This window comes from Amblyraja radiata, chromosome 35 (genome assembly GCF_010909765.2).
Source record: "Amblyraja radiata isolate CabotCenter1 chromosome 35, sAmbRad1.1.pri, whole genome shotgun sequence".
NCBI lineage: Eukaryota > Metazoa > Chordata > Chondrichthyes > Rajiformes > Rajidae > Amblyraja > Amblyraja radiata.
In genome coordinates, this window is record NC_045990.1 from 17,349,731 (window position 1) to 17,364,214 (window position 14,484).

At 48.9% G+C, this 14,484-nt stretch overlaps 1 protein-coding gene across 1 annotated transcript in view; it reads right to left on the bottom strand.

Annotated features, from left to right (window-relative positions):
* Nucleotides 1–14,484, bottom strand: part of LOC116966075 (tetratricopeptide repeat protein 39A-like) — a 102,370-nt gene that overhangs the window by 60,510 nt on the left and 27,376 nt on the right. The window contains exon 3 of the mRNA XM_033012226.1: nucleotides 3,465–3,569. Coding sequence (XP_032868117.1) covers nucleotides 3,465–3,569 — 105 coding nt within the window. The remainder of the gene's footprint in view (nucleotides 1–3,464; nucleotides 3,570–14,484) is intronic.

Genomic DNA, 14,484 nt, shown 5'->3' on the forward strand with positions numbered 1-14,484 from the left:
TGTGTGTGTGTGTGTGTGTGTGTGTGTGTGTGTGTGTGTGTGTGTGTGCGCATGCGCGCGTGGCCGCCAAAAAATTGTGACCCCCGTCCCCTCCATGTTTTGACAGCGAGTTCCGCTCTTTCATTCAATCATGGCTGATCTTTCTTCCCTCTCAACCCCATTCTCCTGCCTTCTCCCCATAACCTTTGACACCCCTACTAATCAAGAACCTATCAATCTTTGCTGTATAAATACCCAATGTCTTGGCCTTCACCGCCATCCGCAGCAATGAATTCCACAGATTCACCACTACCTTGCTGAAGAAATTCCTCATCTTCATTCTAAAGGTATGTCCTATTATTCTGAGGCTGTGGCCTCTGGTTCTAGGCCCACTACTGGAAACATGCTCTCCACATCCACTCTATCTAGGCCTTTCATTATTCAGTAGGTTTCAATGCGACCCCCCCTCATCCTATCAAACTCCAGTGCGTACAGGCTCAGAGCCATTAAACACTCTTCATATGTTAACCCAATCATCCCTGGGATCATTCTCTGAACCCTCTCCAAGCCCAGCACATCCCTCCTCCGATATGGGGCCCAAAACTGCTCACAATATTCCAAATGTGTCCTGATCAGTCAGAGTATTGAGTATAGGAGGAGGGTCTCGACCCGAAACGTCGCCCATTCCTTCTCTCCAGAGATGCTACCTGTCCCGCTGAGCTACTCCAGCATTTTGTGTCTATCTTCCTTTTGAGTATAGAAGTTGGGACATTATGCTGCAGTTGTAAAAGACGTTAGTCAGGCTGCAATCGGAGTATTGTGTTCAGATTTATTCACACTGCTATAGGAAGGATGGCATCAAGCTGGAAAGAATGCAAAGATTTATGATGTTTAAGAAGGAACTGCAGATGCTGGAAAATCGAAGGTAGACAAAAGTTCTGCAGTTCCTTCTTAAACACTTTGTCATTTCCGGTAGCCCTTGCTGTCTACTCCCCTTCCCAGCTCTCCCTCAGCCCACGGGCCCCTCCTCTTCCATTTTCTTTTCTTCTCCCCGCCCCCACCCCCCATCAGCCTGAAGAAGGGTTTCGGCCAGAAACGTTGTCTATTTCCTTTGCTCCATAGATGCTGCTGCACCTGCTAAGTTTCTCCAGCACTTTTGTCTAGCAAAGATTTATGAGGTTGCCACAACTCAAGGACCTCAGCTATAGGGGAGAAATTGGGCAGGCTACGACTTTATTCCTTCCAGCGCAGGGCGCTAAGGGGTGATCTTATAAAGGTGTATTAAATCATGAGGGAACTCGATAGGGAGTCTATTACTCAGGATAGGAGAACCAAGTACCAGAGGACATAGACTGAAGAAGAGGGAACCTGAGGGGCAACTGTTGCTGTCAGAGGGTGGTGGGTATACGGAAAGAAGAGGTCAATAGACAATAGACAATAGGTGCAGGAGTAGGCCATTCGGCCCTTCGAGCCAGCACCGCCATTCAATGTGATCATGGCTGAACATCCACAATCAGTACCCCGTTCCTGCCTTCCCACCATATCCCCTTTTTAAGAGGCCTATCTAGCTCTCTCTTGAAAGCATCCAGAGAACCTGCCTCCACCGCCCTCTGAGGCAGAGAACTATGACTACAAGTACAGCATCTCCTCTGCTCCCTTAAAAGATGAAGGGAATTCAGCATTCCTCCAATAATACTTGTTTGGCAACTGCTCCGCCCAAGACCACACTCTCTGCATGCTAGTCCCAGAAACACAGCTGCAATCATTCATAGAAAATAGGTGCAGGAGGAGGCCATTTGGCCCTTCGAGCCTGCACCAATTTTTACAAATTATTTACATTACAATCGCTCCACTCATTTAAACATCTATCTGTACACCGTAGACGGCTTGATTGTAACCATGTATACTTTATAGTCTTTCCGCTGACTGGATAGCACGCAACAAAAAAGCTTTTCACTGTATGTCGGTACATGTGACAATAAACTAAACTAGAGAGCCGTGAACACAGCCGAGTCCATGCTATAGTTGCAACACATAGCAGCCAACATCATCAAAGACCACCACACTCCGGTTATATTCTCTTCTCCCCTGTTCTGTAGAGTAAAATATACCACAGCTCAAAAGCACAGACCACCAGATTAAGGAACAACTTCTTCCCAGCTGTTATCAGGCTCTTGAGCAGTCCTCCCATAAATTAAGATGAATTCCTGATCTTCCAATCAACCTTGTTGAAACCCGTCTGTTTTTTTAATCTGCACTTTCTATGCAACTGTAAGCTCCCCTTCCCCTCCCTAGTCATCCCACCAGTTCCACTGTTCGCATCCTTGTCTCCCTTCGTAATCACCTCTTCCCCAGCCAACAATGGGCTATTATGGACTCCACCTTTCCTTGGTCATCTATTGCCGATCTTGCTTTCTTCTGGCCTTTTCCTACCTCGAGTGTGTCATTCCCCCCCCCCCCCCCCCCCCCTACTTTCAGTCTGAAGAAGGGTCCCAACCCAAAACGTCACCCATCCTTTTCCTCCAGAGAAGGAGGAATGGACAGTTTTGACTAAGATTCTAAAATATTTTTTTTTAAATACATTTCGGACTTGGAAGTGTGTAGGAAGGAACTGCAGATGTTGGTTTAAACCGAAGATAGACACAAAATGCTGGAGTAACTCAGCGGGACAGGCAGCATCTCTGGAGAGGAGGAATGGGTGACGTTTTGGATCGGAACCCTCATTCCCTCTCTCCAGCGATGCTGCCTGTCCCCCTGAGTTAAGGCCCTGTCCCACTTTCCCGAGTTACACACGAATTCTCCCAAGTTTTTCCCTTGATTCAAACTCGGAGAATGTCCGTAGCGAGTCCGTAGGAGTCCGTAGATATTTCGTAGCGGCTCATAATGCCAGCCGTAAGTACTTGGGGCATCAGGCAAGTAGGGACGTTTTTTCAGCATGTTGAAAAATGTCCACGAGTAAAGAAAATAGCCCCGAGTACCCACAGCTGGCATCTCCGAGTTTGAATCAAGGGGAAAACTCGGGAGAATTCGTGAGTAATTCGGGAAAGTGGAACAGGGGCTTTACTCCAGCATTTTGCATTTATCTTTGGACTTAAAGGGTACATAAAACATGGTGACTCTTTTGTATGGATTCAGTCTGGACTATTAACTTACACTCTTATACTTGGTATGATTGTATAGATTGCCAATGTATAGATTATCACTGGACTGTCTGCAAAAAAAGGTCACATCTTTTAGTTTAGAGATACAGCGTGGAAACAGACCCTTCGGCCCACTGAGTCCACGACTATCCTACACACAATTTACAATCTTTACTAAAGCCAATTAATCTATAAACCCACAGGTCATTGGAGTGTGGGAGAAGACCGGAGCACCCGGGGAAAACCCACGTGGTCATGGAGAGAACGGTTAAACTCCGTACAGACAAGATGTATTCAGGATGGAACCCGGGTCTCTTTATTAGTGGTAACCATGGAAGATCCTACCTTGGTTTCAGCATCTCAAGGCTCTCGCTGAATTGGTTGTTGAGGAACATGTTCATGGCCATCATGCATTCATCCAGGCAAGTCTTCATGTCTACACCTGGGGAACTGAGGAAAGAACATTTCTCATCATCATCATTTCAGACTACACATGGACTACTTGGTCAAAATACACGTGCCCCTGCTAACACACTGACTGTCCCATGAGGCACCCAACAAATGGCCTAAATAGGGGGCTCGGCCAAAAATATCACCTATTCCTGTTCTCCAGAGATGCTGCCTGTCCCGCTGAGTTACTCCAGCACTTTGTAAGTAAGTAAGTTTATTGGCCATGTATTCACATACAAGGAATTTGCCTTGGTGCTCCGCCCACAAGTAACAACATGACATACAGTTACAGTTACGAATGACTCAGAAAACACTAAACATTAATAATAATAAAACATTAATGATAAAACACCATTGATCAAGGATGTGAACCAACAAAATACCAGATCAAAGGGAGGCTACAGATTTTTGGCTGTTGAGTAGAGCAACTACTCGTTGATAAAAACTGTTTTTATATCTGGCTGTGGCAGCTTTGACAGTCCGGAGTCTGGAGTCCGGAGTCTATCTTCAGTTTAAAGCAGCATCTGCAGTTCCTTCCTACACATTTTGTCCGTTCCACTGCGAAATCTCCTCAAGGTAAGCCTACTTTGAAGAAGTTCTCCTCCTCTCTCCACTACAAGTTCTGCAACACCCTCTCTCGTTGCTCCCACTCTGTGGAGTCTAAAGCAAGGTCTTGACCTATTCCTTTTCCTCAGAGATGCTGCCTTCCTCGCTGAGTTACTCCAGTTTTTTGTGTCTACCTTACAGCATCGAGAACCAGGGGCCAAAGTTTAAAAATAAGGAGTAAGCCATTTAGAACGGAGACGAGGAAACACTTTTTCTCACAGAGAGTGGTGAGTCTATGGAATTCTCTGCCTCAGAAGGCGGTTGAGGCAGGTTTTCTGGATACTTCCAAGAGAGAGCTAGATAGGGCTCTTAAAAATAGTGGAGTCAGGGGATATGGGGAGAAGACAGGAACGGGGTAATGATTGGGGATGATCAGCCATAATCACATTGAATGGCGGTGCTGGCTTGAAGGGCCGAATGGCCTACTCCTGCACCTATTGTCTATTGTCTATCGGCCTCACATCCCCTATCTGTCTTTGTGGGACAGGTTGTCACCGACATACTCAGTGTTCATCGCCATCTTAAAATGGCCTCAAACTGAACGGAGTCCTGGACCGATTAGGGGAGCAACTAAGGGGCAATCACGTTGTAAAGCTGTTGCATTCTGGGACGTCTAACAAGGGCAGGATCTACACAGTAAATGGTAGGCCTCTGGGGAGTTGTAGAGCAGAGGGATCTAGGAGGACAGGTGCATAGTTCCTTGAAGGTCGAGTCGCAGGTGGATAAGGTGGACAAGAAGGCTTTTGGCACTTTGGCCTTCATCAGTCAGAGTATTGAGTATAGAAGTTGGGAGGTCATGTTGCAGTTGTATAAAACGTTGGTGAGACCGCATTTGGAATATTGTGTTCAGTTCTGGGCACCATGTTATAGGAAAGATATTGTCAAGCTTGAAAAGGTTCAGAGAAGATTTACGAGGATGTTGCCAGGGCTAGAGGGTGTAAGCTATAGGGAGAGGTTGAGTAGGCTGGGTCTCTATTCCATGGAGCGCAGGAGAGGAATAGATCGGTAGGTGCACAGTCTCTTGAGCAGAGTAGGGAAATCGAGGACCAGAGGACATGGGATCAAGGTGACGGGGAAATGATTTAATAGGAATCTGAGGGGTAACTTTTTCACACAAAGGGTGGTGGGTGTATGGAACAAGCTGCCAGAGGAGGTAGTTGAGGCTGGAACTATCCCAACGTTTAAGAAACAGTTAGACAGGTACATGGATAGGACAGGTTTGGAGGGATATGGACCAGGCGCAGGCAGGTGGGACTAGTGTAGGTGGGACATGTTGGCCAGTATGGGCAAGTTGGGCCGAAGGGCCTGTTTCCACACTGTATCACTCTAGGACTTTATACAATCATGGCATGGAAGAGACTTTTAGCTAGACAAAAAAGACAGCTACACATTGCTGGAAGTAACTCAGTGGATCAGGGAGCATCTCTCCGGAGTAAATCGATAGGTGATGTGTCAGATCAGCACCCTGGATATGCAAGGAATGCAAGGATTATAAAATTATAAAAGGACTGGACAAGCTAGATGCAGGAAAAATGTTCCCAATGTTGGGCGAGTCCAGAACCAGGGGCCACAGTCTTAGAATAAAGGGGAGGTCATTTAAGACTGAGGTGAGAAAAACCTTTTTCACCCAGAGAGTTGTGAATTTATGGAATTCCCTGCCACAGAGGGCAGTGGAGGCCAAGTCACTGGATGGATTTAAGAGAGAGTTAGATAGAGCTCTTGGGGCTAGTGGAGTCAAGGGATATGGGGAGAAGGCAGGCACGGGTTATTGATAGGGGACGATCAGCCATGATCACAATGAATGGCGGTGCTGGCTCGAAAGGCCGAATGGCCTCCTCCTGCACCTATTTTCTATGTTTCTATGTTTCTATGATATGGATCATGTACAGAAAGAGGAGATAAGTTTAACATGATTCACATACAGCACAGCCATTGTGGGCCGAATGGCCTGTTCCTGTGCTGTCCTGTTTAGTAGGCACTAGCAAAGCAGACGGATCTTTAAAATCAACATTTCCTTTTCATTCCACAATTAATTAAATTCAGGACTTCAGCAAATTGGGTGGGATTTGCATTCAACATGGAATAGTTATGACATTGGATGGAAGCTGCATACCAAATCTCATTGCGCTTATGTGCAATGACAATAAAATATATTATTATTATTATTATTATTATTATTATTAACAGTACAGCGAGGGAACAGGCCAGTCTGAAGAAGGGTCTCAACCCAAAACATCACCCATTCCTTCTCTCCAGAGATGCTGCCTGTCCCGCTGAGTTACTCCAGCATTATAGACAATAGACAGTAGACAATAGGTGCAGGAGTAGGCCATTCGGCCCTACAAGCCAGCACAGCCATTCAATGTGATCATGGCTGATCATCCACAATCAGTACCCCGTTCCTGCCTTCTCCCCATATCCCTTAACTCCGCTATCCCTAAGAGCTCAATCTAACTCTCTCTTGAATGCATCCAGAGAACCAGCCTCCACCGCCCTATGAGGCACCATTATATGTCTATCTTCGGTGTAAACCAACATCTGCAGTTCCTTCCTATACAGAAGTCGGCCCTTCGCCCACAATGTCTGTGCCGAACTATGATGCCAAGGCCAAATCTTATCTGCCCGCACGTAATCCATATCCCTCCCTTCCCTGCATGTCCCTTATATTTGTGTCCGAAACTGGTCCAGATCATGGAATCACCAGCTCAATGGTGGGGCTGCCCCACTGAGCTCAAGCTTGCTGGAAAATACTACACCAGTTCACAAACACACAAGTTCACAAGTTATAGGAGTCGAATTAGGCCATTCGGCCCATCCAGTCTCCTCCACCATTCAATCATGGCGATCTCTGCCTCTAATTCCATTTTCCTGCCTTCTCCCCATAGCGAGCGGTGCTGGCTCGAAGGGCCGAATGGCCTCCTCCTGCATCTATTTTCTATGTTTCTAACCCTTGACACCCGTTCAAATCAAGAATTTGTCAACCTCTGCCTTAAAACTATCCACTGACTTGGCCTCCACAGCCCTCTGTGGCAATGAGTTCCACAGATTCACCACCCTCTGACTAAAGAAGTTCCTCCTCACCCCCTTTCTAAAAGAGCACCCTTTAATTCTGAGGCTGTGACCTCTGGTCCTAGACTCTCCGACCAGTGGAAACATCCTCTTCACATCCACTCTATCTATGCCTTTCATTATTCTGTAAGTTTCAATGATGTCTCCCCTCAAGTTTGAAAACTCCGGTGAGTACAGGCCCAGTGGTGTCAAACACTCATCATATGCTAACACACTCATTCCTGGAATCATTCTAGTAAACCTCCTCTGGACCCTCTCCAGAGCCAGCACATCCTTCCTCAGATATGGGGCCCAAACCTTGCACCAACCTCCACCCTCTACTTCCCCTTCTCAGTGGACAGGAGAAAAGCAACTGCATTCTCTTGCATATGCACTCAGTGGGTTGTTCTGTACTGACTGGAGCTGATTGCGCTAATGTGCAGGGATAGACAATAGACAATAGGTGCAGGAGTGGGCCATCCGGCCTAACGAGCCAGCACCGCCATTCAATGTGATCATGGCTGATCATCCCCATCAGTACCCCGTTCCTGCCTTCTCCCCATATCCCCTGACTCCGCTATCTTTAAGAGCCTTATCTAGCTCTCTCTTGAAAGTATCCAGAGAACCGGCCTCCACCGCCCTCCGAGGCTGAGATAGTTTTGCTGAGCTGTATGCACGAAAAATCCCTGCACCTGCTAAACACGACCATAAAGAAACTATTGAACATTCAGGATGGTGCAGTGGTTCAGCATTCACCATTTCAGAGAAAGCCCTTCATTAAAATTACAGGCCCCACACACTCAGTAGATGGATGTAGCCAATACGGCTGGAAAAGAACTGTTCTCAAGGGGGGCAATGCAGTGTGAAGTGAGAGCAATAACAATGAAATATTTAAAGGAATTGAAAAAGTACAAGAAACAGGAGTAATAGTGCTTTCCCAGCCTGCTCCACCACTCAACGTGTTGTTGGCTGATGTGATCTCTGATCTCGCCTTGTTCCTGATCCGCACCAAATCTCTAATCCACACTCCCGATGTACAGAAAATTTAACAACCATTGCAGTAGTTCACAACAAAATGGACGTCCCTTTATCCCGAGCCCGTGCCCTCATGTTCCAGGTTACCCCACCACAAGGAATATCCTCTTGGCCACACTACTGTCACACCCCTCTGAATCTTTCTTTACAAGATGCAGGTAATCTCGCAACGTTTAAGAAACATTTAGACTGGTAACAGGTTTAGAGGGAGACAAAAGTGCTGGAGAAACTCAACGGGTGCAGCAGCATCTATGGAGCGAAGGAAATAGGCAACGTTTCGGGCCAAAACCCTTCTTCAGACTGATGTAGAGTTGGGGGGTGGGGAGAAGAAAGGAAATGTTGCCTGGGTTTCAGCAACGAAGTTGCAGAGAAAGGTTGAATAAGTTAGGTCTTTATTCTCTGGAGTGCAGAAGGTTAAGGGGGGACTTGATAGAGGTCTTTAAAATGATGAGAGGGATAGACAGAGTTGACGTGGATAAGCTTTTCCCATTGAGAGTAGGGAAGATTCAAACAAGAGGACATGACTTGAGAATTAAGGGACAAAAGTTTAGGGGTAACATGAGGGGGAACTTCTTTACTCAGAGAGTGGTAGTTGTGTGGAATGAGCTTCCAGTGGAAGTGGTGGAGGCAGGTTCGATTTTATAATTTAAAAATAAATTGGATAGGTATATGGATGGGAAAGGAATGGAGGGTTATGGTCTGAGTGCAGGTAGATGGGACTAGGGGAAAATAATTGTTCGGCACGGACTTGTAGGGCCGAGATGGCCTGTTTCCGTGCTGTAATTGTTATATGGTTATATGAAAAAGGAAGAGGAGGAGCCCGAGGGCTGAGGGAGAGCTGAGAAGGGGAGGAGACAGCAAGGGCTACCGGAAATTGGAGAAGTCAATGTTTATGCCGCTAGGGTGCAGAGGGATATGGGTCAGGTGTGGGCAGGTGGGACTAGTGTAGATGGGGCATGTTGGTCTGTATAGTCACATTGGGCTGAATTCACATACAATTGAAGTAATCATTTATAAATGACATTATGTTCTGTGTTTGCCTGAGTCTATGGGATGCTGCTGGAAGCAAGATTGTCATGACACGTGTATCTCATTGAATTGTACATATGATGACAAACTCAATTTGACTTGTGCTCGAGGCAAACGATATTCGCTCTGGAAACACGGCACTTAGCAATTAGCAGATTTATATCAGCGCTTGGCAAGATGGCCTCTCCAGGGGCTTACTGGGAGCAGACATAGATCCTAGGCTGGAAGTTCAACATGCAAGCAAGAGGCCCGTGAACAAAGGAACAAACAGCACATCAAGGGCTCCCAGAGTGAATTAGAGATATAGATCGCAGATGTTGGCGCAGCGATAGAGTTTCTGTCTCAGCGAGTACAGGACCAGTGCCGTCAAACGCTCATCATAGGTTAACCCACTCGTTCCTGGGGCCAGTCTTGTAAACCAGTGAGTTGTGAGTCTGTGGAATTCTCTGCCTCAGAGGGCGGTGGAGGCAGGTTCTCTGGATGCTTTCAAGAGAGAGCTGGATAGGGCTCTTAAAGATAGCGGAGTCAGGGGATATGGGGAGTAGGCAGGAACGGGGTACTGATTGGGGATGATCAGGTCTCCAAATCTGAGGAAGGACATTATTGCCATAGAGGGAGTGCAGAGAAGGTTCACCAGACTGATTCCTGGGATGTCAGGACTGTCTTATGAAGAAAGACTGGATAGACTTGGTTTATACTCTCTAGAATTTAGGAGATTGAGAGGGGATCTTATAGAAACTTACAAAATTCTTAAGGGGTTGGACAGGCTAGATGCAGGAAGATTGCTCCCGATGTTGGGGAAGTCCAGGACAAGGGGTCACAGCTTAAGGATAAGGGGGAAATCCTTTAAAACCGAGATGAGAAGAACTTTTTTCACACAGAGAGTGGTGAATCTCTGGAACTCCCTGCCACAGAGGGTAGTCGAGGCCAGTTCATTGGCTATATTTAAGAGGGAGTTAGATGTGGCCCTTGTGGCTAAGGGGATCAGAGGGTATGGAGAGAAGGCAGGTATGGGATACTGAGTTGGATGATCAGCCATGATCATATTGAATGGCGGTGCAGGCTCGAAGGGCCGAATGGCCTACTCCTGCACCTAATTTCTATGTTTCTATGTTTCTATGTTTCTATCACATTGAATGGCGGTGCTGGCTTGAAGGGCCAAATGGCCTGCTCCTGCACCTATTGTCTAATGGACCCTCTCCAGAGCCAGCACATCCTTCCTCAGATATGGTGCCCAAATAATCAAAATAAAAAAAGCTGACTGAAGGTGTTCAACCCCAAACACTGCCACAGTTTCTCTCTCCGCGGATGCTGCCTGACCTGATGGCCGTTTCCTGCACTTCCTGTTTTTATCTTACATTTCCATCATCTGCCAGTTTGCGATTTTTATTTTTGCTTTCCTGGAGATCGGAGCAGGGAGATGGTAAGAACGTGGCAGTGGAGGAGATGAGCTAGAGGATCGGGGGCTGAGAGGCGTTTTGTACGGCAACAGGAGTGGGTGAGGAGGAAGGATGGGAGAGAACGAACAGAACTGTCCAAACGCACATAGACTTTCACCCAGGTCAGGGGGAATCAGGATGCAGAGGACATGGGTTTAAGGTGAGAGGGAAAAGATTTAAATGGAATCAGGGAATGGCGGGTATATGGAATGAGCTGCCAGGGATAGTTCAGGCAGGTCCTATAATAACATTTAAAAGACACTTGCGGGACTAGCGTAGATGGGGCATCTTGGTCACCATGGCCAAATTGGACTGGATGATTCTATGACACATCCAGTACTTAGCTGCACCATCACACCCTTCATTTATTTGACTTTTTTTAGTTTTATTTTTTTAAGCAAAAATAATTTAATTAATTATTAAAAATAATATTCACAGTACACAAAAACACAAAGCAAAACCCACCACCATAACACGAGTCAAACAAATACACTAAATGAACTATTATACAACTATGTTCCAATCCCACATCAAGGATGACTTCCACCCCCCGCGGTGCCCAGCGGTCCAGGAAATCCCCCAGGGTGCCCGTGGACAGAGCGTAGTCCCCCTCTAACACCACCCGGGCACGGAGGTAACCCCGGAAAAGAGGCAGAGCCCTCTTCCGCCTGGTGCCTTGACTCGCGGATGGCCAGCTTGGCCAGGCCCAGGAGCAACCCAACCAGGACATCTTCAGCCCTACCCTCTCCCCATACGCACAGGGTGTCCAAAGATGAGGGTGGTGGGTGTGAAGTGCAGCCAGAAGGCAAGGAGCAGCCCCTTTAGGTATTGGAACAAGGGCTGCAGCCTCACACACTCCATGTACACGTGGTACACAGACTCTTCCAGCCCGCAACAGTGGCAGGCGACTGGTGAGTCTGTGAACTGTGAGAGAAACAGGTTGCAGGGAACACCTCGGTGCAATACCCTCCACCCCAAGTCCCCAATGTAGAGGGGGAGAATCTACTTCCGGCTGAGCGGGGGCTTGCTCAACCACAATTACTCCACACGTTTGAGCCCCCGTGGGGCGGGACAAGGACCGGCTGCTCTCATGCTCGGGCCGTCACCCTCCCCTGGCGGAGGGGGGGCCCGGTCGACAACAACCATGTTCCAGACTCTCAACAAGTCGCTGTGGAAGCCAGGCATCCCCATCAGGACCGCACGGCTGGCGCCCACCATCGGGATCCGCGTACCTCTTGAAGGCAGCGGCTTCGTTGGAAAAAGTGCGTTGCCAGCACGTGCCACCTGGGAGGATGCCCTGAGTACAGGCATCTCTGCAAGGTCCTGATGCGGAGAGCCGCCACCTTGGTGCGAATGCACACCAGCGACTGACAGCCCTCCTCGATCGGGAGACTCAGGACCGCTGCAGAGACCCAGTGCTTTCCGTTGCCCCAGAAGAAGTCCACCAACTTCTTCTGGATGATCCCAGCAAAGGTGGCTGATGGAACCAATGTGGTATATCTGTACCAGAGCATGGAGGCCACGAGTTGGTTAATGACCAACACCCTGCCCCGGTAGGAAAGCACTCTGAGGAGACCCGCCCAGCGTCCCAGCCGGGTGACGACTTTCACCTCCAGCTCCTGCCAGTTCACCAGCCAGGTCTCCGCACCGGGACTCAGGTAGACTCCCAGGTAGAGGAGGTGCGTTGTACTCCACGTGAAAGGCCACATCTCCTCCATGACCCACTTTACCATGTATCTGTACACTGAGGGCAGCTTGATTGTGATCATGTATTGTCTTTCCGCTGACTGGTTAGCACGCAACAAAACAAAAAAAATGTTTTCACTGTACAATAATCTAAACTAAATCTCCAACAGTCACCTCCCTAATAAATATATATATATATATATTTTAATTTATTTTTATTAGAAGCAATTGTACAAGGATAAACGCTCAGCATCTACAAGGATAAAATGCTCAGCCCTGCTGAGTGCCCCCCACCCCCATGAACTGTCTCCCTCGGATGGTCACGACGCACGTCGACCCGGCACAGACACATTTGCACTTTAGACTGTTTCGCTGTTTTACTGTTCTTGTTATAAATCATGTTCTCGGGGTATCTAAATCTAAATTTTATTTGGTTACTAGACCAAGTGCAGACCCGTTGGGTCTGTTTGTCCAACGCACGTTTGCGGGGGGGGGGGGGGGGGGGCTGCGGCATCACACTTACGCTAACCACCCCCAAACACACAGGTGGGGGGAGGGGGGAGAGGAGAAGAGAGGGGAGGGAGAGGGGGAGGAGGAAACGGGAGAGTTGGGAGGGAGAGTGGAGAGTGGGGTAGGGGGAGAGAGGGGGGGATGGGGAGGGAGGAGAGAGTGAGGAGTGGGAAGAGAGCGGGGAGGAGGCAGGAAGGGGGGGGAGAGGGGTAGGGAGTGGGAGAGGTGGGTAGCGGGGAGTGGTGCAAGAGAGAGGGGAAGGGGTGGGGGGGGAGATGGGGTGAAGAGGGGGTGAGAGAGGGGGTGGGAGGGGAGGAGGGAGACGGCGTGAGGAGAGAGGTGATGATGGGGAGATGGGGGGGAAGGGGAGGAGGAGAGTGGGGTGGGGGAGGGGATGAGGGAGGGGTAGGGGGAGTGGTGGAAGAGGGACAGAGGGGTGGGGGAAGGGGGCGGGGGGAGAGAGGGAAGGGGGTGGGTAGAGGGGGGGAGAGGGAGAGGGTGAGGGAGGAGATGGAGGGGAGGAGAGAGGAATGGGGAGAGGGAGAGAGGGATGGGGGAGGGGGGGAGGGCGGGGAAGAGGGGGATGGGGTAGGGGAGGGAGGGGGAAGAGTGTGGATGGAGGGGAAGAGTGGGGAGGGGGAAGGGGGTGGGGGAGAGAGCGAAGGGGGTGGGGTAGAGGGGGAAGAGTGTGGATGGAGGGAAAGAGTGGGGAGGGGGAAGGGGGTGGGGGAGAGAGGGAAGGGGGTGGGAGAGGAGAGGGAGAGGGGTGAGGATAGGGAGATGGAGAGGGGGAGGAGAGAGGGATGGGGAGGGGGAGAGAGGTGTGGGGGAGGGGGGGAGGGATGGGGAGGGAGGGGAAGAGGGAGATGGGGTAGGGGAGGGGGGGGGAAAGTGTGGACGGAGAGGGAGAGGGGTGGGGGGAGAGAGTGTGTGTCATCACACACACTAAGCACGCGCCCCCACAAACAGATGAGCGTCTGCTTGAATGGAGAGCGTGTGCCCGCCTCCACAAACAGTGACAGACACTAAGCACCCGCCTCCACAAACTATCTTATTAAAAAAAACACAAAAAAGTCAACGTTGACAAAGTGAAATAACAATGATTTTGAATCTAAGCTGTCAATGAAAAGGCAGCAAATTTATTTTAAAAAACGGTATTTGAAATGAAATGAAATCATTAAGAATTTAGAAATTTCAAAATGGTAAAGATGTAACAATGGGGGAAAATTTAATGTTAGAAAAAAGTTTTTTGTGAGGAGGGGGAGGAGGATGGTGGAGACGAGGGGGAGAGGAAGGAGAGGATGGGGGAGAGAGGTGAAGGGGGGGGGTTGGAGCGGGCGTGCATGAGTCGAGCCGCGGGCTGTGAAGAGAGAAGGGCAGAGAGGGGAGAGACAGAGAGACTGGTACACAAGAAAAAGCTGGAGAAACTCAGCGGGTGCAGCAGCATCTATGGACCGGGTTTCGGCCCGAAACGTTCCCTATCTCCTTCGCTCCGTAGATGCTGCTGCACCCGCTGAGTTTCTCCAGTTTTTTTTTGTGTACCTTCGATTTTCCAGCATCTG